Source organism: Fusarium proliferatum (assembly GCF_900067095.1).
Source record: "Fusarium proliferatum ET1 genome assembly, contig: FPRO_scaffold003, whole genome shotgun sequence".
NCBI classification, from domain to species: domain Eukaryota; kingdom Fungi; phylum Ascomycota; class Sordariomycetes; order Hypocreales; family Nectriaceae; genus Fusarium; species Fusarium proliferatum.
The window spans coordinates 4,178,953-4,204,633 of NW_022194792.1; the positions used below are offsets into that span (position 1 = coordinate 4,178,953).

The following is a 25,681-nucleotide window of genomic DNA, read 5'->3' on the forward strand; positions in this document are numbered from 1 at the left end:
CCCAAAATGACTTTTCCTATCTGCAGGTACCAAGCTCAGCAGCAATACCCAGTCCCTCTATTCCACGCCGGGCCTGAAAGCAGATGCAATGTTGATCAGACATTTCTTCTCGATCTGATCCTTATAGATCGCAGTGCCTGTTCGGATTAGCCATGTGGAATTGCTAGATGCTACCATCGATTCTGAGAACTCACATTCTAAATCGCGGCCAATGACCTTGATTCGCATTTTTAAATCGATCTTGAAATGCCTTGATCCAGCCCTATTCCCATCCTCTTGAGGGGGCGCTTCTTCGGACGTAATTAGCCCTTCATCTCTCAAGAAGGTGACATCAACTTCGATAGCACCCGCTCTTTCAGCTACTAAGGCAGAACGTTTCAGAAAGTCTCCTTGCCGACGTAGTCTGTCTTACCTTTATTCTTCGTATCTGACTTCTTATAGTGGGATTCCGTCGCAGTATCCGAAACGTAAAACTCTTCCCTACAAATGAAGGGGCCTGGCAAAGCATCGAGAAGGTGTATACTATCGAACTGGTACTCATAGACTGGAGGAATATTCTCTTCCTAGTATCAAAACGTCAGATCATCGAAAGAAAGAATTGAGCATCTAAGCGAAGGAGCCTTACCTTATTCAAAAACCAGTAAATGGTGTTTTCGATGTATCGTCTGCCGTCGTGGGGACTCCACATATACCTTTTGTTCTGGTGCTCTGGATGGTCCATGAAGTGCTCGGTTCTCAGGATGCGAAAACTACACTGCGCGATCCTCTCGGGGCCATTCACCTTGTTACAGGCTCGGTAGACCCCACCGGAGGAAACAACAGTTGGGATAATTGCCCTATTCCTGTGGGCTATAGTTTAGCTAACGATACAGAAACGGGTAGAACTTCCAAGACTAACCTCTCATCAGGGAGCATCAACTTAACATGGCAGTTGTTATTTGTGGCATATTCCCTTAATTTCGCTCTTAGGTACTTTTGTAGAGAGACGGAGGACCCGAAGCCACCGATAAGCATGACTGTCTGAGGATCAACTTGGATTAGTACCTCATCGCAGCAAACTTGCGACTCCAGGCATGGGGCTCAGTTACCTCGACAGCAATCCCTTTCGCTGCTGCTTCATCTAGCAGGCTTTCCAAGTGTGCCCAAATACTATCGAGCCGCTTCAAAAAGATTCTCCCAAGCGCAGTTCTAATGTTCCATCAGCTTCAACTCGACATCGGGGTCTCCTTCATTCTTCATACTCAGGGACGACAAGATGCTTCCGCTGAAAGCCCAAGTTATGATCTTCTTTAAGAAAAGGGATTTTGATCTCTATCCTCTGCGGCTTCTTAGTGAGGACATCAAAGTTCCTCTTTATTCGTGGTTCAAAATGCTCAGACATGAGTGTTTCGACAAGAGCAATAATGCTCCCATACTGCTCTCCGAGGTTATCTTCATCATCGAGTTTCTGGATTAACCATTCCCTAAAATCCTCGTTGATGTAGCTGGAGCCGTCGAGGCTGCCTGGAAATACGTTAGTAGCAATGATGCTTTGAGAAGGGTGGTATTACCGTCAGCAGGCACGACTTCGTGCTCTGGTCGCACGGGCTCTTCACATGTCACGCGATAAGTGATGTAATCAACCGTACCACCGCCTAACCTAGTCAGCGAGAATATTATGTGACGGCCGTGGATGTATACCTGCGTCGACTAAAGTAAAAGACTGACCGCTCTATTCACAAGGTGAGTATATGGCAGTCGTAAGATGCTATACATCTCTCACCTTGAGCTCGGTCGACGACGCAAATTCAGCCGCATTCTCTGACTCAGACGTTGTAAACAGCCGTTCGATGGTATTATTGTCATTGACATCAGGGAACCCAGCCCGCCTCATCACCACGGCAAGGCAGGGTGGTATCTGATGGGACGTTTGCGTTTATCGGCACCCAGGACACTGACGAATATGTTGTGCCAAAGTCCACAGCAATAATCAACCTGTTGTACGAGACTACTATGTCATTGGCGTGTTGGCTGGAGGGCACAAAACCTGTATTTTGCTCAACCGAAGATGGCATGGCTGTAGCTGTGGTAGTAAATAATGCGTGAGTCTGGAATATCCGACGCCGGCTGATGTTCTCAATTTTCGGGGTAGTATAAACTGAGGATGTAGGATAGACTATCAGTGAGAAGATTAAACTTGATGAAAGATGAAAGTCGTGGAGAGCCAGAATCTTGCAAAACCGATTCCTTTTATCTAGCACGACTCTCTGCCATTTCCCAGGCAACAAGGCTGCCAAACTTGCTCAACAAACCATGCGTTTGAATGCGATATTCCGTGTTGTTGGGTAGGAAGAGCGAGTGTAGCTGTTATTAGTTAGCAAGAAAGCTCACTCGTGTAACACTGTTCAGCCTCTGATTGGCTGCGCGGTGCTCAACCCCTATAACTGATGTCATCTACGGCAGGACGCATATAAACGATATGAGAGGGGGTTAAGCCACGTCTCGAGCAATTTGATTTCCTACGCGTCTGGATAAAAGATAAACAATGCGCCTTCTTCAGCCTTAAGTCCAGACCAGATCATGGCGAGAAAGAGGTTCAGAAAGTCGAAGAAGCAGGGCACGTCGACGCGGCGAGACGGCCCTGTCTGGTCCAACTCACACCGGCTCGAACTCTTAGCATTCTTGAACTGGTGCGTCCAGCAAAACAAGGGTCCTGATTTCTACACCTTGGTCGCCGACCATCTCAAGCGGGCCACTAAGAAAAGCTTCACTAAAGTCCAGATTCGAAAGAAGTTGAATCATGAGTGGCATAAGCACGGAATGTGCGACCAATTCATCGAACTATACACTTTAGGCACTGCCGGGCTTAGGGATCTGAGCGCTGAAGACCAGCGCGAGCTTAACCTGATTTCGCTGAGGCTCGAGAGGGAACGTCCCAAGGCAAGGCGATTTCTTCGTAGCTCGTCGCTGGCTCCAGCTATACAGTCGCGCTCTAGGCCAACCCCTACGCGTCGATTTCGGGCGCACAGAGCGCCATCTCCTCCACCTTCTCGTGCACAGACGCAAGTAGCCAACAGCCCAAAATATCGGGTAGGTACCGCAATGAGAGCACTGACCTTGACCCACAGGTCAAGAGTAGTTTACACTCTTAGAACAGCAGAGAGAACCTAGTTTATACTAACTATCCGTACCTAGACTGGATCACAGACCCGATATTTCTCACAGCGCAAAGACCTGGATGATAACCTCATACAAAGTGGGTTTCCAGAAGCCGACAGCGCGGATGTCACTGGCGGTGATGTCGGCCAACTATCCTCGCCTCCATCTATCGACTCAGAGCCTAACGACATCGGTACCATTCTTGCGTCTGAACCACCGCCGAGACCATCCATTGAAGCGAAACTACGGATGGGATTGCTCAAGGCAAAAGGGCGTGAACTCACAATGATGAACCAAATATCTGAGCTCGAACGAGAACGCTATGATCGAGACCAAAATAAAAGGCCCGGGCCTCTAGATCCGAACGCCGTGAGGGGCGTGATATCCCGACTACAGAAACAAGTCAATGCGCTGCAGCGTCTCGATGATGACCTTGAGCTACTGGAGTCTGAGCGGTTTGAATTTATGGGATCATCACTGGGCAGCGAGTGTCGGCGCCTTTATCAAGATATCCACACCAGTATCTCCTCATCTATGTGCAACCTGAGCCCAGATGATAAAGGGTGAGTGGTGCAGTGGTTCCGCTCCTAAAATCTTCGCGCCACTCGCCCTTCGTTTCTGCCGGTCACGCGTTCGAAATCACATCTTTTGCTCTTTCCTTGCATTCTTTCCTTGCATTAAGAATATAAGTGGAATTATATACATGAATCATAAAAAACATCACGTCTTCCTACAGCCACGTCAGATCCGACTTCCCTCCAGGCAACATCACCCTCAAAGGCCATCCCTTGACCTCGTGGATCTCCCCCACAATCTTATGCAGCCACGTCGTCGCCAGGACAGGAAACACATACTCAAACCTCTCCCTCATCGCAACGTCAACACCTGCATTCCACGCCTGCCGTGCAAGTTCCTCATTACCAAGGGCGATATGAGCATGCGCCATGGATAAATGAACAATAGCGAGTGTCCATCCATGCCGTGACTTGAAGATCGATAGACTATCTATCATTTGGCCCGTGATTTGCCAGTGCTGTAGTGCTTCGGGGAACTTGTTGCCTTGGTGGTGAATCCGCGCTGAGAGGATTAGACGACGGACACGAAGGACTTGATCATTCAAGTCATCGAGTTCAGGCGGTTCAACGCTGATGAGCTCTTGGAGAACAGTCGTTGCGTCGTCTAAGCGGCCGAGGCCAATGTAACCTTCTGCCCTAGCCATGGATAATCTTCGGAATGGGCGGCCTTTGCGTGCAGTCATGCCATCGAGCTCAACTTGGATGATCTCGAGGGCTTTTTCGTACTCGTGCAGCTCGCAGTGGATCTCAGCTAGTCTCGTGACAATAAGTAATCGGGTATTCGGCCTTATCGGCATTGTGGAGTTGAGCCATAGATGCTGTTCCAAAGACGCCCTCGTCGTCTTGAAGTCTCCAATTGAATGGAAGAACTTGGCCGCCACGCCTTGAAGCCTTCTCGTAACTTCAATCTCAAACGTCGAAAGCGGATGGATTCCCTCCCAGTTATATATCGTCGATGCAACTGCTGGTTCATACCGATGTATCTTGTTCTCAATATTAGAAATGTGCAATCTTCCTCGTAGGGCGTTATCAGATCGTGTGTTTCCTTCATGATCCGCCGCCAAAAAGTCAACGATCAGAGCTTCTGACCGCTCAAAATTCCCATCTATGCGCGAAATTATGCTGTCGAAGAGGGTCACTGATGCTTGGTAGTAAAATGGCATGTTTTTGCGAAGAAGGGACTTTGCTCGTTCCACGGCTGCATAGCGGATTGTGAAGAGGTCGCGCTCGCAGAAGAAGAGGAGAGCTTCGATGACGCATGCTCGGAGTGACGAGGGGAGTCGTTTCTGGTTTGTCGCCTTGTCGAGGAGGTTCCATATCGCTTTTTTCAACGGCAGTGCCCTATTGTTTATTGTTAGGCAACGGTAAGCTAGGTTTGGAGGGGATCGTACTGGGCGTACCAATTGACTTTGCCTTCATAGCAAGGAGGACATGCAAAGCATAGCAACTTGAGCGCCGTCGTCGCCCAATCTTCCGCTGTCTGCGGTGTCAATCGATGAGAGAGCTCTTTCTGTGCCTCGGGCGATAAAGACCAGATAATCGTGCCATCTTCCAACGCCTGCTGAACAATTTCCGGCCGTTGACCCAATTCCGCGAGACGCTCATCGCTAGACAGCAACCCGATTATTTCAGCGCTGAACCCGAAATCGGAGGCCGTTATGCTCTGTATCTCTCCTTCATTGGTCCATCGCCTCATAGGAATCTTGGCGCATTTCAACAGATCGAGCGGAATGTCATTTCCGCCAAGAGCATGCAGCAGAAGAAGACCCTGCTCAGCGGGCGATATGCAGTCTCCATACTCTAGCAGTAGATTTCGATGCGACAAAACAAGCGAGGAGTCTAGCACGTCGTTAGCACGGACCTCTTCGCGTGGACATAAGTTTACCGACCGTCAAGTTGAGCCGTGATGAGGCGCTGCACGAAAAGGTTCAGGTCCGGCGCGTCGGAGCCTAGGTTCTTAATGTGATCAAAGGCCTCGGCGTCATCCATGTTTAGGTAACGCTCATATCTTGATCTCGTCAGCTCAGCCGATTGGTTGAGAGTCTAAAAACTTACGTCGAGGCCGGTATTTCTAGCGGCAGCCAGAGGATCGACCCAATCCCTCCCAGGCGTCGGGCGATCTTGATGTACTTGCTGCCCGCATATCGCAACTCGGACAACGTGCGGCCCTGGATAAGATTCGCGACATCATGCGACGCCCACGCATTATCATCCACTTTCGATCTCAGAAATATCGTAATACACGAAATGCGCCGCCGTAGCTCCTGGTGTAACGCATCACCAGAAGCTACCCAGAAACCCTTGACGTCATCTTTAAACACGCTATGCAGCCTCTCAATCTTGACAAGATCGATAGAATGCAGCGATAGGATCTTTGCTGTGCGCTGGTTGCTCGGGATGATCTGGTAGCGCACCTCCTTGGCGAGGGATTTATTCCTAGCGAGGATGCTTCGGATGGCCTCGAGGTGCTTATTCAGGCCTGACGCGAGACCGGCGGCCGTTTTCGGATCAAAGTTATCAATCAGTTGATTGATGCACCCGCATAAACAGGCCATTTTCAGGGACCCAGAAGCGTTATCAATCAGATCAGCTGCAAAGCGATGATCTTGATGTTTTTTCACAGTGAGAAGTGGGAGAAGGGGAAGAGTTTTGCGGGTCTTGGTGTCTCACTGTGATAAACTCTTCTCGCTCCGACGTCAGGCGGTTTCGGGGGATCTAGCTCCTTACGGCAGGGATTTGCACCCATGTACCGAGGAGACGGTAAATTTAGGGGGCTTTGAGCTCCCGGGGAACGCGTTATCAGACTATACGAACTCGTGTGCTTTTTAAGAAGAGAATGGCTTGGAAAGAGTCATGAACGTGAGATTTTGGTGGTAAAATGGCAAGCTATTTCCGGGGATGCGCCCGCTATTATAAACAACTCCTTTTTAGAAGCGTTCTAGAAGAGTTTTTTAACGTTCAATAGTTCGTACATGACATCGGACAGTGCGAGGGTCCAGACTCAGCTCGCGTGGGTGACACGCCAAGTGGGCCGCTAACACTTCCCTAGCTTCGAACGTGAGAAAGAAAAACCTTGTTGAGAAAACATAAACATCGGAGGATGACCCCACTGAGATTGATCTGATAAAGACCTGACAGCCGTTGCTGTTTTATCTGATAATCTTTTCCATCTCATCTCATCTCATCTCCTGTCGTCATCAGTCTGTCATTCACAGAGCATCATGGAGGCTAAAGAGCTCAAGACAGAGACCATCACTCCCGTGTCTGACCAATCAGACAGTGGGAGCGATGACCATGGCAAGAAGCCTGTGCCTTTGAGCATGAAGATCTTATCTGTCGTCATCGTTAGTATGATTGGCTTTGGAGGCCATTGGAGCAGTGGCGTCACTGGTGCTTTGAAGAGTACCCTCAAGAAGGTAGGTCTACCCTCTCTCAATGAAGAACTTGACTAACCTAGACAGGAACTTCACATCACGAATACCCAGTATGCTGTTCTTGATACAAGCGAGAACTTTATCAAGACTGCTCTTATTCTCGTCAGTGGTATTCTCACAGACCGATATGGTGGAGCTAGTATGTAAACTCATCCCTCACTATACATCTTATCTAACATAGTAAGGCACCATGCTCTGGGGCAACGCCGTCTTCTCCATCGGCGCCATCCTCGTCGCAGCCGCAACCCAAGTGCGCTCCTACAAATTCATGATCGGCGGCATCGTCATCCAAGCCCTCGGCGACGTCGCGACCCAAGTCGCCCAATACAAGATCTTCTCCTCCTGGTTCCCGCCCTCCTCCGGTTTCGCATCTACACTCGCCTTCGAGCTAGGCATCGGCAAGATCGGCTCCTTTGTCGGAAAAGCCACCGCGAATGTCATCGCTGACAATCTCGGCAACTTCAGCTGGGCGTACTGGATGGCTGTGTTCATGAACTTGTTCACAAACGTGGCGACGTTGTTCTTTTGGTGGTTTACGCGCTGGTGTGAGAAGAGATATGCGGGCACGAGGGATCCTGCGACGGGGGAGAAGTTGACGGAGAATAACAAGAAGTTTGAGATTGGAAAGATGCTTACCCTGCCTTGGTCGTTTTGGCTGGTCTGCTTGTTCTCGCTATTTCAGACGTCGACGGCCAATGTGTTCTCTACGAACAGCACTGAGCTTGCGGAGCAGCGGTTCAAGATCTCGGCTGTTAAGGCAGGCTGGTACTCTTCCATGTCGCAGTACCTCGGCTTCTTCTTTGTTCCCCTAGTCGGCATCTTTGTCGACATGCTCGGACAGCGCCTTACAATCATGCTTGTCTGTGGACTAGGTATGCTCCTGTCCATGTGTCTTGTGGCGTGGGGACCTACAGTTTCCGGCACAGCTGCTAGCTTCGGCATTTTCGCTGTCGCCAGCTCCTTCGGCCCTACAGTCATTATCGATAGCATCCGCACAAGCATGTGGTATCAGGAAGTCTTCGGATCAGGCTACGCCATCAAAATCGCCATCAACAACAGCATGACCATAATCGTGAGTCTCATCGCAGGTGTTCTCCAAGACCGCGATGAGAACAACTACGATAACGTTACTATTCTCTACGTGACACTAGCAGCTGGCTCCGTCGTCGTCGCAGCTATCATGATTGCTCTGGGTTTCGCGACAGACTTCATTGGACAGCTTCAGTGGAGTCGTAAGAAGAGAGTTGAGAACGGGCACGTTATCAACGCTAAGAAGCAGGAGTTTGAGAGTGAGGGTCACGCGGAGAAGCATAAGAAGTTGGGTGTTATCAACTTTTCTGCCGTCATTGTGCTTATCCTTGGCGCGTGGGTGGCGTACTTCTGGGGCTTGGCTACCAAGAATACTTATTAGGGATGACGAAGAGTCTGGGGAAGGGATCGTCTGAAAAGCTGGGGGATCGGCATTCCAAAGTAGTTCAAGAGAATTAATGTTTTGACGAAGGGTTTAAGTGATCATCTGTGCTTGCTACTGCAAATGATGGATTATCGTGTGATGTAATTGTATGCATGACTCTTCCGAATTGAGTGGTTCAAGAACCAACAGTGAGGAGACTGCCACACTCAAGACTTTGTCGGGGAACTCGTTACTTAAATACTTTTACCCACGAAATTACCCCATCTTATGGTCTTGTAGACTCGGACTTGTCTCCGTGTATAAGTGGATCTCCCCGTCTCCCCGCCACTCAACCATGCATCACAACAAGGTTACCCTATTCTAGAACAAACACAAAATATCTTGGCCATTTGCGGCTCCGATTTTTTCCTTCTCTTTTATGTAGCCAAGAGCAAAGCCAAGAATAATTTGATGTGCCGTCTACGATAACCGTGGATCTCCCCATCTGAGCGTATTTCCTTAACCAACGAATGTGTTGCCATTATTATGCATCCATCGGTGGTGGTCCCGCGCATAAAACCACAGAGTCAGTTGCGGGGAGAAGATCCCTGGTGTTAAGCGCCTTGGAGAAATATGGGACAGCATAACATTGGATAAAGAACCCGCGTAGTTAAACTCGAGGAGGATTATTGTTACATGACACGTCTCAATCGTCAATCCTCGGGTCTTATTATTTCACCGAGACTTCACCTTGGCATTCCTTCGCCTATTCCATCTTCACCGAGATTTAAGCATTAAGCAAGCAAAAATAACCTCAGATACCCCGAGTTATGTGGAGTTCTACCCCACGCGCTGTTACTCCAGCAAGGAATCTGATTCATGAGACTCCTCTCTAGGCTACAGCCAAGACCCCCAATCCTATGTCTCTCAAAAGCTTCTCCCACGCATCCCGGGTTTTCCCCGTGGGCCGCCAAGAACAAAAGAGGCATTTCTGAACCCCAATTGCGAGGCTGGTCATTGCAGCAAATGGAGGGTTGGCGGAACGACTGATAGTGGAGTGAGGGGATTTCGCTTACAGACCAGAAACCCCCAGATGAGTCTTGGCTGGGTGAGAAAATCGGCAGTTGAAGTGGTCGCCGACCAAGACCTGGGGAAGGGAGGGAAAATCACTCGCCAAGAGGAGCTGAGAAACAAGTCATGCCATCCTCAACGTACCAATTTGGGGGAGTATCTCAGAACACTCATTGTCTCTACGAGTCAGCGTGAGGAGTTAAGGCTGTAATACCGTACGTCCGTCATGACTATTCCCGCCGCGTTTTCAGCCTCCTTACGCGAGAATTACTCCAAATTTGACCCTGTCTTCCGCCGACAGTAACATCACCCTCACCCCACAGTATAACCGTTACCAACTTAGCTTTTCCCTTGGCTTTCTCTTGGCTGTGAGAGTTTACACAAGCCAAGCCTCTTAGCACCTTCTACTACGAGAAAATGATATCCCCCGTCATCGCTTCCCCGCAGTCTTGATGCAGCACCCTGTTTTTTCATTTCTGTGGAGTTTGACTTGGGATCAGGAAGTTTCACGCTGGGTATAAAAACAGGGCGGTCTCAGCAAAGTTTCGGTGCTCGGTAGACAGACTTTTCTCTCTGTCCTCCTCCTTCTTCCTCCAGTGTGATATTTGTTGAAGTAGTCTTTTCATCATGTCTGACGAGAAACCAACTGTTGGTGGGGATGAGCACAAGGAGATTGGCTCAAACCTCAACGACGCGCCCTCCATCGCGCAGGAGAAGGCGACGGATGCGTTTGCAGACATCAACCATGTTGCGCGTCTGGGCATGCCCAACACGGCGGAGCTGGAGAAGAGGATTGTGAGAAAGCTGGACATGTGGATGCTGCCTCAGCTTTGGATCTTGTACATGTTCAATTACCTGAACAGAACCAACATTGCGCAGGCGCGTTTGAACACGTTCAATGAGGATCTCAACCTGGGAGAGGGAGATTATCAGGTATGTCATACGAGAGTGGTGATCTTAGATGAGTGGTGCTAACTTGATAGACTGCTGTTGCGGTTTTGACTGTGGGATACATGCTTGCTCAGCTGCCGTCCAACATGTTGATCACTCGTGTCCGACCTTCCATCTTTTTGCCTGTCGCTGCATTCATCTGGTCTGCCATCTCAGCATTGACCGTTCTTTGCACCAGCGCTGGTGGTCTCTGGGGCGTCCAGTTCGTCCTTGGTATCGTCGAAGCCCCTCTCTTCCCCGGTGTACGTCCCCTCCCATCCAACACTCCCAATCACCCACTAACATCTCCAAGGCCGTCTTCCTCATGTCCTGCTGGTACACCCGTCGAGAATTTGCCCTCCGCGTTGCCCTCCTATACTCCGGTCTAGTCCTCGCCCAAGCCTTCTCAGGCCTCATCGCCGCCGGTGTCTTTGCCGGTCTTGATGGCCCCATGGGTCTCGCTGGCTGGAAGTGGCTCTTCATCATCGAAGGTGCTGCCAGTGGTTTCTTCGCCATCACTGCCTTCTTTGTCCTGCCCAACTACCCCGACTCTCCTACCGGTGGTGCTACGCGATACATGACTGAGGATATGCGAAAGCTTGCTGCTGCGCGAATTCTCGACGACAGGGTTGAGTTCTCTGAAAAGTCGACCGTCATGCATGGACTCAAGCTTGCTGTTACCGATCTCAAGCTTTACATGTTCTTGTTCATGAACATCTTTATCACTTCGTCATATGGCTTCAACAACTTCTTCCCCACCATTGTCAGAGGTCTTGGTATGTTGCATCCTCTAATTATCACTTGGAAGTAACTAACGATGAACAGGCTTCGGCAAGAGTGTCACCGCTCTACTGATGACTGCACCTCCTTACGTCTTTGGAACTCTCTGCACTTTCTATGTGTCATGGGACTCTGATCGCAGAAAGGACCGAGGTCTTCACATCATCATTCCCCTCTCCTTCTCCGTCATTGGTTTCATCGTTACCGTCGCCACTGGCAATGCGGCTGTTCGATATGCTATGACCTTCCTCTATGCAGCTGGTTGCTTCTCTGCAAACACCCTACAATACACATGGGCTGTCTCAACCCTTGGTCAGACTCCCGAGAAGCGTGCCGCTGGTGGTGCCATTGTCAACATCTTTGGCCATCTTGGCAATGTCATCTCTCCTTACTTCTTTCCCGATAGAGATCAACCTCGATATACCATGGCCATGATCTTGCAGATCGTATTTGCCAGTCTTGGTATTACTCTTGCGTCTATCATCAAGTGGCACTTGACCAGGAAGAACAAGAAGTTGAAGGCTGAAGCTGACCGTCTTGGCGTTGACTTCAACCCCTTCACTACTTGATCAATACGAAACGATGAGATTATTAGCACTTGGATAAGTAGATACATACGATTGGAATGAATCACAGCCTATCATCACATTGCATGATGAAGAAACAATGAACAATTAGCCCCTGCTGGAAAGCTCAAAACCATAATTCAAAGTGACAAAGAAAAATTCTACATGTAGAAAAGCCTCTCTCTTTAATTGCAATCGCCAATCCGTCTCCCGATTTTCATAAAAATCTCCTCTCTCCACCCAAGAAACGCAATGTGAGTTGCAGCCGGTCCAAGCACTGGTTGCGCGACTAATGCTGCTAAAGAAGCCGTCAAAGCTTCCTTATTAGTGATGTAGCCTAAGCGTCGTAGAGTAAGAGTCCGATAGAAACTATTGGCAAGAACAGAAAGAGCATTCAAGAACATGTCGCGCTGTAAGAACACATGGATCCTGTCTGATGGATCAGATGGGGATGCACCAGACACTATGTATCTGATACTGCCGAAAACACCAGAAAAGCTGAGGCTTGGACTCGATGCTGTGCGGTAGAGAGTGTATATATGGACAAGTGCTGTAGCTGCGGTTCCGACCATGTATACAGATCTCAATAGGGAGTGAGTTTCGGCCTTTCGCTTCCTGGGGCCTTGGCTCTCTTTCAAGGGTTTGTATTGAAACGTGTCTCTGACCTTCTGTCCGCGCACCAAGGTCGATAGACCAGCAGTCATAAGACCAACGTAAACGGGAAATGGCTGCCAAAGTGCAGTAAACTTCTGCCAAGTTGCCTTGTTCTTAAAGGGCCAGAGCATCAGCGCAGTGGGAACGATGTATCCAAGGGTGATGCCGGGCACGAAAGCTTCCACCACTTCCTTGTCGATATGACGGTCCGTTATGGGAGCCACAGATCCCCCGAAAATACTCTCGCATACTGCAATCAAGTGATATAGAGGTGCGATACGTCCGACCGCCTTCAATTGGTAAATGGTGCTGAAGATCGACGAACTAAATCACACTCCGGTCAGCTCCTGATTGTCAATACTTGTCGTTGATGCATGACTTACAAGGAAGACAGGAGACCTTTTGACCCAACTCGGTAGCTCTCCAAAGTCCAGTCAAGGGTAGTTGACAGCAACAGCGGCGTGAAAGAAATCCACTGCAGGTTTGCCGCCACGTTACCCGAAGCAAGAGGAACTCCAAAAACAGCAACCAAGTGTGACAAGATCTTATCCAAGGTTATAAGCTCTGTGTAATGCTTCACCATAGGCTCGCCGCCGAAAGTAGTAGGAATCTCCAATGGTCCAAGAATTTGTGTCGCGAGTCGGAATATCGCTGCCTGGCTAATTGCTCCTAGGCCAATAGGAAGCCAGCTCCAAGGAAGAGGCTGAGAAGGTAGCTCATCATTGAAAGCCACCGTATGTTGTCGTTGAGGTACAGCAATGCTATTTATTCGCGTTGCACCAATGACTTTGCGTGCACCTAGTTCAAGTACAGTTTGCGTGCTTGATAGACGAGCCAAGATTGGACCGATGGTCGCTAGGAATGGTGTTGCCATAGCCTGCATTTGCTGGATCTTGTGGGCGTCGTCCACGAGCCATTGGACCCTCTGCAAACGTTTGTCTTGGACGGCGGAAAAGGCAGCTTCGATTTGTGCATTGCTCCAGTCCGTGCACTCTTCTGAAGTGAGGTGGTTCACAAGAGACGCTGCAGTGTCAATAGCACAGTTACCGCCTTGACCAGTCAATGGCTCAAACTATATGGTAAAGATTAGCAACAGGGGACAAATAGTGGAAAAAACCTGATACCTTGTGAGCTGCATCGCCGATGGTAATGATGCGGTTATAGTGCCACTTTTCGAATACATACTCATGTAGTGGTGTTAGGGTAGAGCTCGTTCTAGCTCCATATAGTTGACCGAAGGTAACTTCGGGAGTGATCTGATCGAATGCATGTTGTAGAGCCAACTTCTCTTCGTCGACCTTGGTATACCTCGGAATATCACGGCCGTACAGAGGAGCCGGCAGTTTGGCAAACAGGAACCAGTAGAACTTCCCCCCAGGCCCGACCAAAACTAGATAAGAGAAATTTTCGTTGTAGATGTAGTGACTGCCTTGCGTAAGCTCCTTAATGGGGCGAGAGATGCCAAAGATGCACTTGTAATAGCACGGCACTCTTGACCACTCGTCAGCAGGAAAGTATTCAGGCGACGCAATGCGCCACATTTCCTTGCGGACCGTGCTGTAGATCCCATCGGCTCCGACTAGAATGTCTCCTTGGAAAACCTTGCCTTTATCTGTCGTAACTTGGATGCCGTTGTCTAGCTCCAGAACTGAAACAACTTTCTGACCAGCATGTACTGAGGTTTTTGATTCGAGCTTATCGTACAGAACCTGCATCAGCATCTGTCTGTCAATAAATATAGTGGGATAGCCGTGTCTGTTGAATGTAAAGATTAGAATTCTTACTGGCACTCTTTCTCTGACTTACCTCTCAATCAAATGACCTTGGACATTGCTATGATGCCTTATCAGTGAACCATCGGGGTATCGTATGTATGTATTGTTTAGTGGGATGTCGACCAATGACATGAGATCATCGGCGCAACCAAGCTGATCAAGGATTCGAAGTCCGCTTGGTTGAAGACCAATACTTGCGCCGACCTGAGGTGCGATTTCGTCGTGAGACTCCAGCAAAACGTAGCGTATGCCGGCCTTCTCTAACATGTTGGCGAGAGAGAGGCCAGATATACCTCCTCCAGCAATTATCACTGTCCGCTCCGGTGTTCGTTTCATACTGTAGATCGAGATAAAATTAGACGATAGAGTTGCGTTGGTACCAGTCTCGCAGTCCGCTTTGAATCTTTATATTTTTTCCGACTGCTGCAAGATTGTCCCCAATACTACCACGGATGCTTCTGAAAGCCGAATCCCGGTCGTCGGACTCTCGGGTGATCTTGGCAAATGAATGTCGAGCATAATAAAGGGTACTCCGTACTGCGTGGTCAATTACTCTACCGAAACGACTGTAATGTCAGTGCGGTGCAGTGCAGATCATGGCTCCATCCCATTGAAACTCACCATTTAGCCTCGGCAGATCCACAGGGTCTATATATATCATAATCACCAAATCCCAACTGCCGAGTGACGCGTATGGAGATCCATATAACGTACGCAAGGGCCCCCAACTGATGATCCCAGCCAATTACCTTCCCTCGCAAGGTTCCGGTCCTAAAGTTTGAAAATTGTTTCCCTATAGACCCCATGGAAAGTCCATGGATAAGAAGCAGTCAGATAGATGTTTCTCGTGTCTGATACTTAAAAGCTTAAGCATGCCACCCTAGAGTAGATAAAATATATAGTTAACTACTATCTATAAGGTTAAGCTATAGGCTATAGAGTTAACTAATAAATAATAGTATAGTAATTCAACCTTTAATATAAGCTTTTATAGTACTTAATAAATGTTATTATAAATCTCAAGGTGGCTTGCTTATCTGGTCGGTTTGCTTATTGAACACAATCTCTAAAAGTGAAAGAAAATCAGTTTTGTTGTTGCGCACAGACTGACTTAATTGTTTATTTTCCACATTTTACAAAATCATCAGCATCACTTTTCGACGAACCAACACACTCGGAATGGCTTCTCAAGTTAACAGTCACTTACCTTTGCCCCCAATTCTCTTAACCTGTACCAAGGCTCTCGCAATTGTTCGCATTGGAATTGGGGCCGCCAGTTTCTTCGCACCACAGCTCACCTGCGCATCCCACGGGTACCATGTTTCGGAGCCCTACAAACTTCTTGTGCGCATGATGGGACACCGAGAGGTCATTAATGGCGGACTCTTGTTGACAGCTGAGGACAAGGAGGCGAAGGATGGAGGCATAAAGTAAGCTAGACCTCTCAATGGACGTGTCTCTGAGAACACTCGATACTGACATCGTACTCAGGAGCATTCGACGGGCGCTGTTGGTTGGTCTCTTGGCTGATTCACTGGATATTTGCGCGGTGGTTTATGGGTTCAGTCGGGGAGAAGTTGAGAGCACTACAGCTGGTATTCTTGGCTCGGCCGCTGCTGGAGCAATCACGCTGGCCACATTCATATTGCGGGCCTTGTAAGCTTGTGGAAATCTTGTGACGGCCAGCTAATTCGCATGAAAGTGCGCAATTAAATAAGGTTTCTGAGACTTTACCTCGGTTAAGTTGAATTCCCAGTTAAGTTCAGATATGCAGAGTCTGGTTGATCTGAGCCGAGGATTTCCCGATAAATCCAAAATCCCTAATCTGCTAGCAGGGAACGCGTAACGTTGATCTACCATCAGACCGGGAAAACTCGTCGAACAGGCTATCATAGTTGATGAGATTGAAGGCGTCAGACTTAGTGACGAGGCTCCGGGCCCTTGGCCGAAACAAGTTCCCGGAGAGCCGCCCCCCTGGCCCTCTGATGAGCTGGAGTAAGCGTAGGATTGACCGCTAATCCCAGACGTAGGCGCAATTGAAATATCAGTATCCCCGAGTGCCTAGGGATCTGTATCTACGTGCTGATCTACTATTCAATCTTTGTGATACTTCGCTAGGGCGACCCCTTTTCAAGGCATTGTCATTGGACTCGGAGAATTAGACAGTGAGGCCGTCGATACTGGCCTCCTCAAGGTGTATAACGTTTCCGTAAAACTTTTGTTAAACACAATAAGCCAAGTGAATATATATAGGTTTTGATTTTCTTTTAAAACATTATACTCAAGATTCTCTGAAATAGCAAATATATAAAAGACAGAGTTGCTTTATTCTAATACAACTACAATTTTCTTTCCAGACGTCTCATTTCGCACCTCCTTCAGGGCCTCAGAAATGCTTTCCAGACCAGAGCCTACAGTGTGAGCTTCTGAAGGCAGAGCATACTCCCCAAACTCTAGTGCTTCACTTAGGAAGGAGGCAATCTTTCCCCCGACATCCCACTCCATAATGTCCGTCCCAAAAACGAACTTGCTTTGCACTCCGCTGCTCAGGACCTTCAGTCTGTTTGTTGAAGACAGCCAGAGATACTTTGCGACGAAAGGAACCATGGATAGCTTGCTTGTTGGTGGCGAGGCTGGCATATCAAGGCTGACTTGGGCAACTTTCTTCTCAGCGCCAGGTATTGTTTTGATGATGTCGACGCATTTTGCCAGGGATCCTTGCCCGATGGCTACAGCACCTGCACACTTTCTGTCCTTCAGACTTGCCACTACATCGTCTATGGCCGATGAACTCCGATAGTCGAATACTGAAGATGCGCCGAGCCCGCGAATAGTATCCCAATTCTTGGGTGATGCCGTAGCAACAACATCGTAGCCAGCCGCCACAGCAAGTTGTACTGCATTCTTCCCAACACTCGTGCCAGCTCCCCAAATCAGGACTGTCTCACCAGTGGGTTTGCGATGGCCCTTGGTCTGAGGCATTCGAAGCGCGAGTTGATCCTTTTGGAAGAGCGTACACGCAGCGGTGACAGCAGTAAGAGGCAAGACGCTCGCATCAGCGCTCTTCATACCAGCAGGGACTTTTACAGCCAAATGCTCTCTGATGACGACAAGCTGTTGGAAAGCGCCTTCATCAGGTCTTCGTCCGCGCTTATCCATACCAGCTGCCAGCCCCACGATCCTATCACCCGCTTTGAATTGAGTAACGTCGGTACCAGCTTTGACAACTTTGCCGACCACATCGTAACCGAGAATGAGAGGATATGTCAGCCACTCAAACATCATGTTGCCCATGGACTGTTTGACAGCATCGACTGGGTTGATAGCAACAGCTTCTGTTCTGATAAGTAGTTCATTTGGTCCAGGTTGTGGAACAGGTGCAGATTTGACCTCAATCAGGGGACTGTTAGGGCTGAGAAGGTAGGCGGCTTTGTTGGACAGTTCCATTGTCGAAAAAAATGACTGAAGTTGGATCAAGATATAATTGAACGGAGAGATTTACTGTTTCTTACTCGGACCATTTTCTGGCTCTCGGGAGTCTTTTATACTATAAGTTCCATAGTCAATGACGAATGTCAGCAAAGTCGAGTTCTTGAGTCTATGCTTATTTCTACGAATTCTGATACTATTCCCGCCAGATCAATGCGAATCCGAGCCTCAACGCGCTGCTTTCCGCTTTGGGATAAGACTCAGCCGGTACACCACTAATCGAACCTTATCTATTGGCTCGAGATCCGACGCTGGCCCACTCAAGTAGCATAGTTAAGCCAATCAGAGTGCAAGATCGAAGATCAGCTTATCAGCTACCATTCCTTCTCATTGAGATCTCACTTTACAGGGTAATCGACAGTTGTTCTGTTGCTGACCTACCTTGCTGTTTTGATGTTGAGCTCGAATGTTAAAATAATCTACTCTAAAGTCAGGATAGGATATACTAGATTTACTTAGGCATTTATATTACTTTAATTAGAGATTATATATTTTCTCTCCTAGGATTCTTATACAGAGTGAACTCCACTTCCGAGTCATCTTATCAGATTCAGGCACTGATGCTTCACGGGATCAACACAGATCGAGACCCCTGTCAAGCATCTTGGTATTTATTTCACAATCTTTCCGTGTTTTAAGACCTGTTAGTTATTTCTATTGATGATTGCTGCAGAGACTGGCACTTGATCTGGACTACTATAAATTGCTGTTAAGATTCGTGGCTTGAGGACTAATCGAAATAGGGCCCTGCCATGTGTATCTTTGGAGCCTTTTCGACGTACAGGTCAGTAGTATACCGGCAGAATCGCCGAAGTCGGTGATTATGACCTTGAAAATTCAGCCCATCTCTCACTACCGCTTACTGCACAAGGGAGCACAATTCCGGGCGTGGCCAGGGCCTTGCCGTAAACACTGAAATGATTGCTATTCTATTTGCTAATCTTGGAATCAACCACTAATTTATGTGAGAACCATGGGATCTTCGGCTTGGATTCCACGGAAGATCAGGATTCGGTGGCAAAACAAAGCTAACCCGACGTGTCAGTACAATCCTCACATACTCATGGGTATACTTACCTATTCTGTCTATTTGCCAAACCTTCATACATAAGATACCACGCTGTGAAAGAAACCAGCAAGCCAGTAACGCCGCCGCACTTGAGAAGCACGTTATTAGGAGCTCCCGACTCTTCAGTCCAGAGGTTAGCCACCCCGAGGAATAGCCAGGTGCAATTCACAAGAAGGCAAAGCGTCAGAGAAAAGACATTTGACTTCATAGAGCACAGTGTAATGGCCACTGAGAAGATGAAGAATCCCTACAGAATGTGAATGTTGGATTACTCTCAGAGTAGAAGTGTATAGTAGCGACCTACCATGAGAAATAGTCCGTTGGCGTGGTTGTAGTCGGCAAGACTGGGATACGCATCCCTGACGTTGAAACTGGGGATCATGCTAATGGCAAAGGAGATCCAGAAACAGCCATACGAGCAGGCAATAGTGGCGCTGACTGTATTGCCATTGGCGATGTCCCTAATCGCAGTATGAGAATCCACTTGCGAACATGCAGTTTGAAATAAACAACTACTCACCACATGCCAGAAAGTAATTGAGCCAGGCCTCCATAAGCCAGAGCTGGTCCAATGACAATATTGGGAATAGTCACGCCGTGAACATTGAGATTGACCAAGGCTGTTAAAAACGTCGCGAAGGCAAACCCAGAGAGACCAAGGGGACCAGCGTCACCAAACTTCTGGCGAAACTCAATATCTTTTTGTCGAGCAGCTTCTTGTTGGGCTGTGGCTACGTTACCGTAAGGCTTCGTCTCAGAGCCATCCTCTTGTGCGGACCAGAAAGCTGCATCTTTGTCTCCACTCGATCGGTCCACTTCAATGCGTGCCGTCGTCATTTTTTTTCGCTGTTTTCTCAGGCGACGACAATAAGATTTTGATCGTAAGAAATCAAGAGAGAGATCCAGAGACAGCAGTAAAAATAAAAATTAAAGTGAGAAGAAAGGGGATCCCGCCGAAGCTTGTTTCTCTTAGTGCAGGCAGTGGATGCAGTGGACCTCCGGAGTAAAGAAAAAAATTACGTCTTAGTTTTTGATGTCTCGGCCAATAGAAGGCCAGGCTGATGTTCGAAATTAGCTGCAATCTGCTCACTATTTGTGTTTCTGAGCTTAATCGGATTGCCAAGCATATCGCCATCGCCAAGTGTATGCATCTCTATAGAAAGTCCCAGCTAGGAAGACGATGATGTCGCCAATGCAGTTTTTTAGTACGTAACGCAAACATCGAGGTCATGATTTAAGGAGAGTCGAAGTTTTAATCTTAACAAAAATAAAATAAATCTCTTAAAAATTAAGAAAAAGGCCCTGTCCTGTATACTCTTCTCGCGCTTGTACGATCTATATTTATTCCTTGAATTGGGCTTCCTTCTATGGTGTAGTTGTGTAATCGATTTGGCAGCGCTTCAAATCTGAGCTAACTAGTTGAGGAAGTAACCCCCGTAGTACTCGGCAAAATCCTGCTAAAAGCGCCGCGGCCCGCCGCTCGCCGATGCCTTCTCTCAGAGACCTCTGTCAAGCATTTTTACCTCGTTTGGTGGACCTCTAACAAGTTTGAATGGTTTGTGCTATCTTTCGCTATAACCAGGTCTTAGGCTGGCGCTTTTCTATTGCTGATAGATAGAGCTGCCAGAACTCTTCGGTTATAAGAGGTTTGATTCTTTAAATCTTTGGATTTATCTGTATGTCTACTACTCCCTACTGACTCTGCTTTTATCCTGAGATGTATCTTCATCAACAAACACCCATTCCTTATCACACCTACAATTCCGTCGATGTCAGTTCCACATGACCCTCTCCTGGTTATTCATCATGACCGCATCAACCTGCGCTCCAAACCCAGTCCAAGCTATGTACATATTCATGTCCACCCACCGCGAACTTGGCCCAACAATCTTTCCACCTTTCCATCCCAGTCTCCCAGCCCTATGCTGCACCCACTCGTGTAACGGCTCCTGAGTAAAGGGGCATATGCCTCTCGATGCAGCCACTGGATCAGGTTGAAGACCGAAAACATCTTCTTCCCGATGTTCCAGTTACATTACAAAGTCGACGGCTGTCTCGAGGTTGGTTTCAACGGCTTCCAGACCATTCAAAGTCCTAGCTTTAGATTTGTCTGCGATAGAGGCTAAAGAAATCGGTGCGCTGAGTCCTTTTGTCTCTCCAGTGAGGACAATTAGGACTTTCAAAGACGCGATATTCTCTAGAGCAGCGCAGCCACCCCAATTCTAACCTGGTATGGCTATGAAGAAAGCCCTGAAAAGGGGACGAGTGGTATAAAATGGCGGTGTTTCGTGTTCGATCGAGTCAAGCCGACGGTTGATCGTGGAGTGCACGTCTAGAACATGACTGACGGCATCATCATCATTGGATGTTCGAGGCCGATCAATGGGCTTCATTACCATAGCAATACATTCGCCATGATCGATATCCGAGAGATAGGGTTGAAACCATCGCCGATAGAGATAGTTGTGTAGAACCAGCTCCCATAGTCCTCCGATACCACCACCCTTGAGGACGTAAATGAGAACTGTCTTGTTCCTGAATCTCAAGGCCTGATTCTTGTCAAGGTCTCGAATCTCCTTTACGTCGAACGAGTTGTAATGCTGAGTGTGTATAGCTAATCGATGGTTTTGTTCCAGGAAACCGCGGAGGTGATGCAGGATCTCGTGGGGTAAAAGCTCCACAGTTGTGTCTATAATCGCTTCGACACCATGTCGGGTTTCACATGGTGCATTATAATGCTCATCTGAAGATGGTTGTTTTGGCGACATGTCTTTTCCAGCGTTAAAACTGTGTGATGGCGGTATCAGGGAGCATGATGGGGAGATTCAAAAGGCAGACTGGCCGTATTTGATAGACTTCAGACTGCCCTGATGACTCATGCTGGTAAAGTGTATCTTGGGATTACAAAACTTAAACTGACGACCGTGACTGGGGTCCAGAGATCTCTACAGCGGCGGAACGTAGATACTTTTCACTACTAATATACATAAAAATTCAAGTTTGCTGATGAGTTGCCCCCGGTTCACGCGGAAGTATTGATTGAGGCAAACGGAGAATTGAGAATCTCGCGGTTGATGATAAGCGTCCAAGAAGAGCTGTGTTGTGAAATTCACCTTCGGGATTGACGTTGGCACCAAGCCGAAGCAGCTGCTCAACAATATTTTGCTTGTCGTAAAGGACAGCTGCATGGAGGGCCATAGAAGTCTGTGTTCATTTAAAATCAAGCGGAGGACCTTGGAGAAAGTTACTTGAAAGAATACCACCTGATAACAGTGGAAAAAGAGCGTAATCGAGGGTTCTAAAGAATTCATATAATTTACATAGTAAGAAATTCATGGAATGATGTACGGCAGCTAGCCCCCAAAGACATGGAAAAGAAGAGCAACCGTTCCCACAATCTAAAGTCTTTAGTTCATTCCTTCAGATTAGCGGGGTATCTACACTTCCAGACGCTGCTAGAGATAGTTGATGAACTCTACTAACTTCGGTGGAGTTATGTGAGTGTCCGGCTTTCTATATCTCCAAATTAGTCTTGAGCAGTGCGCAGGTGTATGGGGAGTCGATTAGGTCGGCCTTACATCTATTCTAGCATTCATGCTAAGAAGTTGACTCTGTGTATTGCGAAGCATATTAAGGGAGTTTTGAATCCGCTGTGATGACTCAACTGCACCAGGCTCTTGACGGAAACCTTCCCATAGAGGATGACCCGATGTATCACCTGGAGAGGCCTGTAGTTCCTTGAGCAGAAAGCTTTCAACTGTCGTTACAAGCTTTGAGTTGATGTGCGAGACTTGTGAGGCACAGTGGCGGAACTGGCTTCTCCATGCGTCGTGGTGGTGGAGCCCATTGGCATTTGGACCATTTACCTTTTCCTCCTGGGAAGGAAAGTCAGCTACACAGCTGCCATAGAGTTGTGGAATATGGCGGAACCTTACAAATATGTTGAAGTTGAATTTCAGAGCTGATATGATTTGCTGGTGGTATATAGCAACCTTCTCTAATTGTATTGCCAATACTTTGAGAGCATATGCTCTCGGCGACATAGTTCTCTTGGAATTTGCTGCTTGGCTTTCAAGTGTGCCAAGTGGTATTTTTAGATCCTCCAAACCATCATCGGCGGTTAGTTGCTCGCCAAAGCGATCATCCAGGCACACCGATGTCCAATATCTTTCACTTGTGCCGATCACTATAGTGGACCACGTAGCCAGGAGCAGATAGCTCTTCTCTGTCTGGAAAGTTATGGCTTCGTCATGTGTATCGCAAGACTGCGACGGTATCTGAAGGAAGGAAAGGTCAAAGCGAGTTCGGACATCAGAGCCTCCAGCAGTGGATCTCTTGAATAACTCATTCTGAGTTGTGATGAACAAAAATGGCAAATTGACTGTAATATTGAAGCAAGCGGTCCCATGCCAAACCTATGAGTGCATCATGTTATACCTTGAGCTTCCCTTTAAAAGATAATTATTTATCACTTACGTCTTGTAAAATATCTATTACCGGACTTGGTTCGCTGGAGGCGTTGGCCGAGAAGAGTTCCCGACATCCCTTCATTGGTCGCCAAGATGTAGCCTTGTAAAGTGCCATTGCTGTGCTGGGATCAATGTTTTTGATGTAGCTATGTCTCAATTAGTCTTGATACCAATAGCCACGTAGCTTTAATGAGACTTACAGACACTGAGGTGTATAGGTTTGACTATCGGGTCTGGCGTGCAACAGGTTCTAGTGAGGTTATGTTAGCTGACAGCTATAGAGGTACTTGTCGTCTTGTAGCCTAATTCATACCTTTCGCCTTAGTAGTTCTAAGAGCCCAGGTCCATCAAGCGCCTCTTTCCCTTTTATGAAAGGTTCGAATATTTCTAACATCCATGCTTGAGGCTGCGGCACGTTTCTTTTGTACTTCCCTATCGTCCTCCGACGTTCGTCATGAGGCCCTCCAGGAAGCATACAAATCATAGGCTCTAAAAAGGTATCCCTTAAGTCTCTGAAAGTGTCAAGGAACAGTCTATCGCTTGTCGGTGAACTGCCCTGATGGCTAAACTGACTTTTCCATTGATTCAGGCCGGCTGGCATTACGGTCTGAAACCCCATAAAGGTGCTTGACACAGGTTGATTATTCTTGCTTAGTTCTGAGACCACTTTCTGATGATCATCGGGGGAATTTAACATAAAGATATCGGGCAGGAATCTAGGGATCCTACATTGGGTGTCTCCTATTGTCTCAAAGGAATCCCCCCATTTCTTCGTTGCAGTCGGCTCAATCTGTATTTGACAATTGGCTTTCAGGCAAAGATGGACCTCGAGGTCTTTCAACACCTTCAAAATAGGAACCATGTACCAGATATTCTTGCCAGGACATCCGAGCACAATATGCCCGGCGAGAAGGCCAGACCCCTTATCAAACACAGCGGAGCCCGAAGAACCTCTGGGCAAAGTCTCGCTTGACTGGATGCAAAATAATGTTTGAAAATCCTTTGAACCCGGAGACCGCAGGAATGACGCGGCTGGGAACACCAGGCCGTCGATATACCCGAGTGCTGCTGTGGCGATGATAATAGGGCGAGTATCGATCCTCTCTTGTACGTCAAAGGCATCAGATATTTGAACTGTCTCTGCACCGTATGCGGCCTGCTTCTGGAGATCACACCTTGTAGGAATAAGAAGATAGTCCATTTCCGAGGAGATTGGGCAGCTTGTAATTGAAAGGCGATTCCGAGGCAAGGAATGCTCTTCGACAATGAAATTTTCAAGGACTGGCTGTTCTGAGAGAGCCATGGCTGGTGGAGAATGGAGCTGGACTGGTATGCCCGTGGGTTCTTTATTGATGGGTGTTTGTTTGACTCTGGCGGCGATATTGCCCTCGTCTTGTTGGATAGTATCTTCTTGGCCTGATCCACTGGATATGGAATCGGACATATCGTCGTCGGTGCTCTCATTGTTGGAAGCCCTTGGAGTTGTGTTGTACCGCGCGGAGATGTTCCAGGAAGCAACAGCTTCATCCAAAGAACACTCGCTGACACTGTCATCGTCATCTTCTTCGTCCCAGTCGCGAACATCATCATCAGGACTTTCGGGGTCGTCATCAATTTCCTTTTTCTTGAAGTCGACAACGTGTGCGACAGTAAGCTGGTAAGTAACGCCATCGAGCCAAAGCAAGGGTCCCGCCGTGGCTGTTTGACACCTTAAGTCTAGGTCTCCACCTTCAGATTTCTGGAATGCTTGAACTTGGCGACAAAGATAATTGTCGCCTGTGCTAGATGGGTAGATGCGAATTGTCGTCTTAGGTTTCTTGTAGTCGCCCTCACCCAGTAATCTCGTTTCAAACGGTGTGTCGCCGTTATCCTGCATGGTCTGTTGAGGCTCGCAAGCTGTCTCTGGGAGTGTCGCTTTGCTGATAACTTTGAACCTGCCGAGTGCTTCACCTGGTTGGAAGATGGGGTAGCTGCTTAGGATATCGCGGGTAAGCTTCCGGATCCTGCGATCGCTGCACGACACCACAACAAATGTTCTAGCTTCGTCCTCCGTAGTTCCAACTCGGTAAAGGCCAATCCAAAGGTTGTGACTGGACTCTGGAATACAGGAATGTCTAAGAAGGTTCTGGATATTGGATCGATACGTGTTGAATATTGCAAGGTCCTCGCCACGAGCCATCCAGACCTTTTGCTTACCAAAGAATGACTTAGGCTTGGAAATAATGCTCGAATAGTCCATAACTTAACATTTAGAGCCGGATTTGTCCCAGACGAGAACTAGGATAACATCAATGGTAGAGAATCAAAAGACATGGACGAACTGACACGCGCCTAGATG

At 47.9% G+C, this 25,681-nt stretch overlaps 11 protein-coding genes across 11 annotated transcripts; 4 read left to right on the top strand and 7 right to left on the bottom strand.

Moving 5' to 3' along the window:
- Window positions 1-57: 57 nt before the first annotated feature.
- FPRO_05625 (uncharacterized protein) lies at window positions 58-1,873 on the bottom strand (the record flags this gene model as incomplete). The annotated part of the gene is made up of 10 exons (XM_031229551.1): window positions 58-137; window positions 195-362; window positions 413-563; window positions 626-842; window positions 899-1,020; window positions 1,089-1,188; window positions 1,242-1,503; window positions 1,551-1,634; window positions 1,681-1,711; window positions 1,763-1,873. The coding sequence occupies 10 exons, from the start codon at window positions 1,871-1,873 to the stop codon at window positions 58-60; spliced, it is 1,326 nt and encodes a 441-aa protein (XP_031079776.1).
- A 686-nt stretch (window positions 1,874-2,559) lies between these two features.
- Window positions 2,560-3,705, top strand: FPRO_05624 (uncharacterized protein; the record flags this gene model as incomplete). Its single annotated transcript, XM_031229552.1, has 2 exons — window positions 2,560-3,069; window positions 3,175-3,705. 2 exons carry the CDS (start codon window positions 2,560-2,562, stop codon window positions 3,703-3,705), a joined length of 1,041 nt encoding a protein of 346 aa, XP_031079777.1.
- Window positions 3,706-3,868: 163 nt separating this feature from the next.
- Window positions 3,869-6,268, bottom strand: FPRO_05623 (uncharacterized protein; the record flags this gene model as incomplete). Its single annotated transcript, XM_031229553.1, has 4 exons — window positions 3,869-5,054; window positions 5,105-5,552; window positions 5,603-5,721; window positions 5,769-6,268. The coding sequence occupies 4 exons, from the start codon at window positions 6,266-6,268 to the stop codon at window positions 3,869-3,871; spliced, it is 2,253 nt and encodes a 750-aa protein (XP_031079778.1).
- Window positions 6,269-6,934: 666 nt separating this feature from the next.
- FPRO_05622 (uncharacterized protein) lies at window positions 6,935-8,558 on the top strand (the record flags this gene model as incomplete). Its single annotated transcript, XM_031229554.1, has 3 exons — window positions 6,935-7,129; window positions 7,175-7,286; window positions 7,333-8,558. 3 exons carry the CDS (start codon window positions 6,935-6,937, stop codon window positions 8,556-8,558), a joined length of 1,533 nt encoding a protein of 510 aa, XP_031079779.1.
- Window positions 8,559-10,238: 1,680 nt separating this feature from the next.
- On the top strand, window positions 10,239-11,890 carry FPRO_05621 (uncharacterized protein; the record flags this gene model as incomplete). The annotated part of the gene is made up of 4 exons (XM_031229555.1): window positions 10,239-10,544; window positions 10,595-10,804; window positions 10,855-11,317; window positions 11,367-11,890. 4 exons carry the CDS (start codon window positions 10,239-10,241, stop codon window positions 11,888-11,890), a joined length of 1,503 nt encoding a protein of 500 aa, XP_031079780.1.
- Window positions 11,891-12,072: 182 nt separating this feature from the next.
- Window positions 12,073-14,652, bottom strand: FPRO_05620 (uncharacterized protein; the record flags this gene model as incomplete). Its single annotated transcript, XM_031229556.1, has 4 exons — window positions 12,073-12,865; window positions 12,925-13,613; window positions 13,666-14,296; window positions 14,348-14,652. 4 exons carry the CDS (start codon window positions 14,650-14,652, stop codon window positions 12,073-12,075), a joined length of 2,418 nt encoding a protein of 805 aa, XP_031079781.1.
- Window positions 14,653-15,495: 843 nt separating this feature from the next.
- On the top strand, window positions 15,496-15,976 carry FPRO_05619 (uncharacterized protein; the record flags this gene model as incomplete). The annotated part of the gene is made up of 2 exons (XM_031229557.1): window positions 15,496-15,746; window positions 15,808-15,976. The coding sequence occupies 2 exons, from the start codon at window positions 15,496-15,498 to the stop codon at window positions 15,974-15,976; spliced, it is 420 nt and encodes a 139-aa protein (XP_031079782.1).
- Window positions 15,977-16,641: 665 nt separating this feature from the next.
- FPRO_05618 (uncharacterized protein) lies at window positions 16,642-17,763 on the bottom strand (the record flags this gene model as incomplete). The annotated part of the gene is made up of 1 exon (XM_031229558.1): window positions 16,642-17,763. The coding sequence occupies one exon, from the start codon at window positions 17,761-17,763 to the stop codon at window positions 16,642-16,644; it is 1,122 nt and encodes a 373-aa protein (XP_031079783.1).
- A 997-nt stretch (window positions 17,764-18,760) lies between these two features.
- FPRO_05617 (uncharacterized protein) lies at window positions 18,761-19,711 on the bottom strand (the record flags this gene model as incomplete). The annotated part of the gene is made up of 4 exons (XM_031229559.1): window positions 18,761-18,833; window positions 18,883-19,121; window positions 19,179-19,335; window positions 19,395-19,711. 4 exons carry the CDS (start codon window positions 19,709-19,711, stop codon window positions 18,761-18,763), a joined length of 786 nt encoding a protein of 261 aa, XP_031079784.1.
- Window positions 19,712-21,096: 1,385 nt separating this feature from the next.
- FPRO_05616 (uncharacterized protein) lies at window positions 21,097-21,642 on the bottom strand (the record flags this gene model as incomplete). The annotated part of the gene is made up of 1 exon (XM_031229560.1): window positions 21,097-21,642. The coding sequence occupies one exon, from the start codon at window positions 21,640-21,642 to the stop codon at window positions 21,097-21,099; it is 546 nt and encodes a 181-aa protein (XP_031079785.1).
- A 795-nt stretch (window positions 21,643-22,437) lies between these two features.
- Window positions 22,438-25,582, bottom strand: FPRO_05615 (uncharacterized protein; the record flags this gene model as incomplete). The annotated part of the gene is made up of 5 exons (XM_031229562.1): window positions 22,438-22,749; window positions 22,810-23,289; window positions 23,351-23,489; window positions 23,544-23,593; window positions 23,657-25,582. The coding sequence occupies 5 exons, from the start codon at window positions 25,580-25,582 to the stop codon at window positions 22,438-22,440; spliced, it is 2,907 nt and encodes a 968-aa protein (XP_031079786.1).
- Window positions 25,583-25,681: the final 99 nt, after the last annotated feature.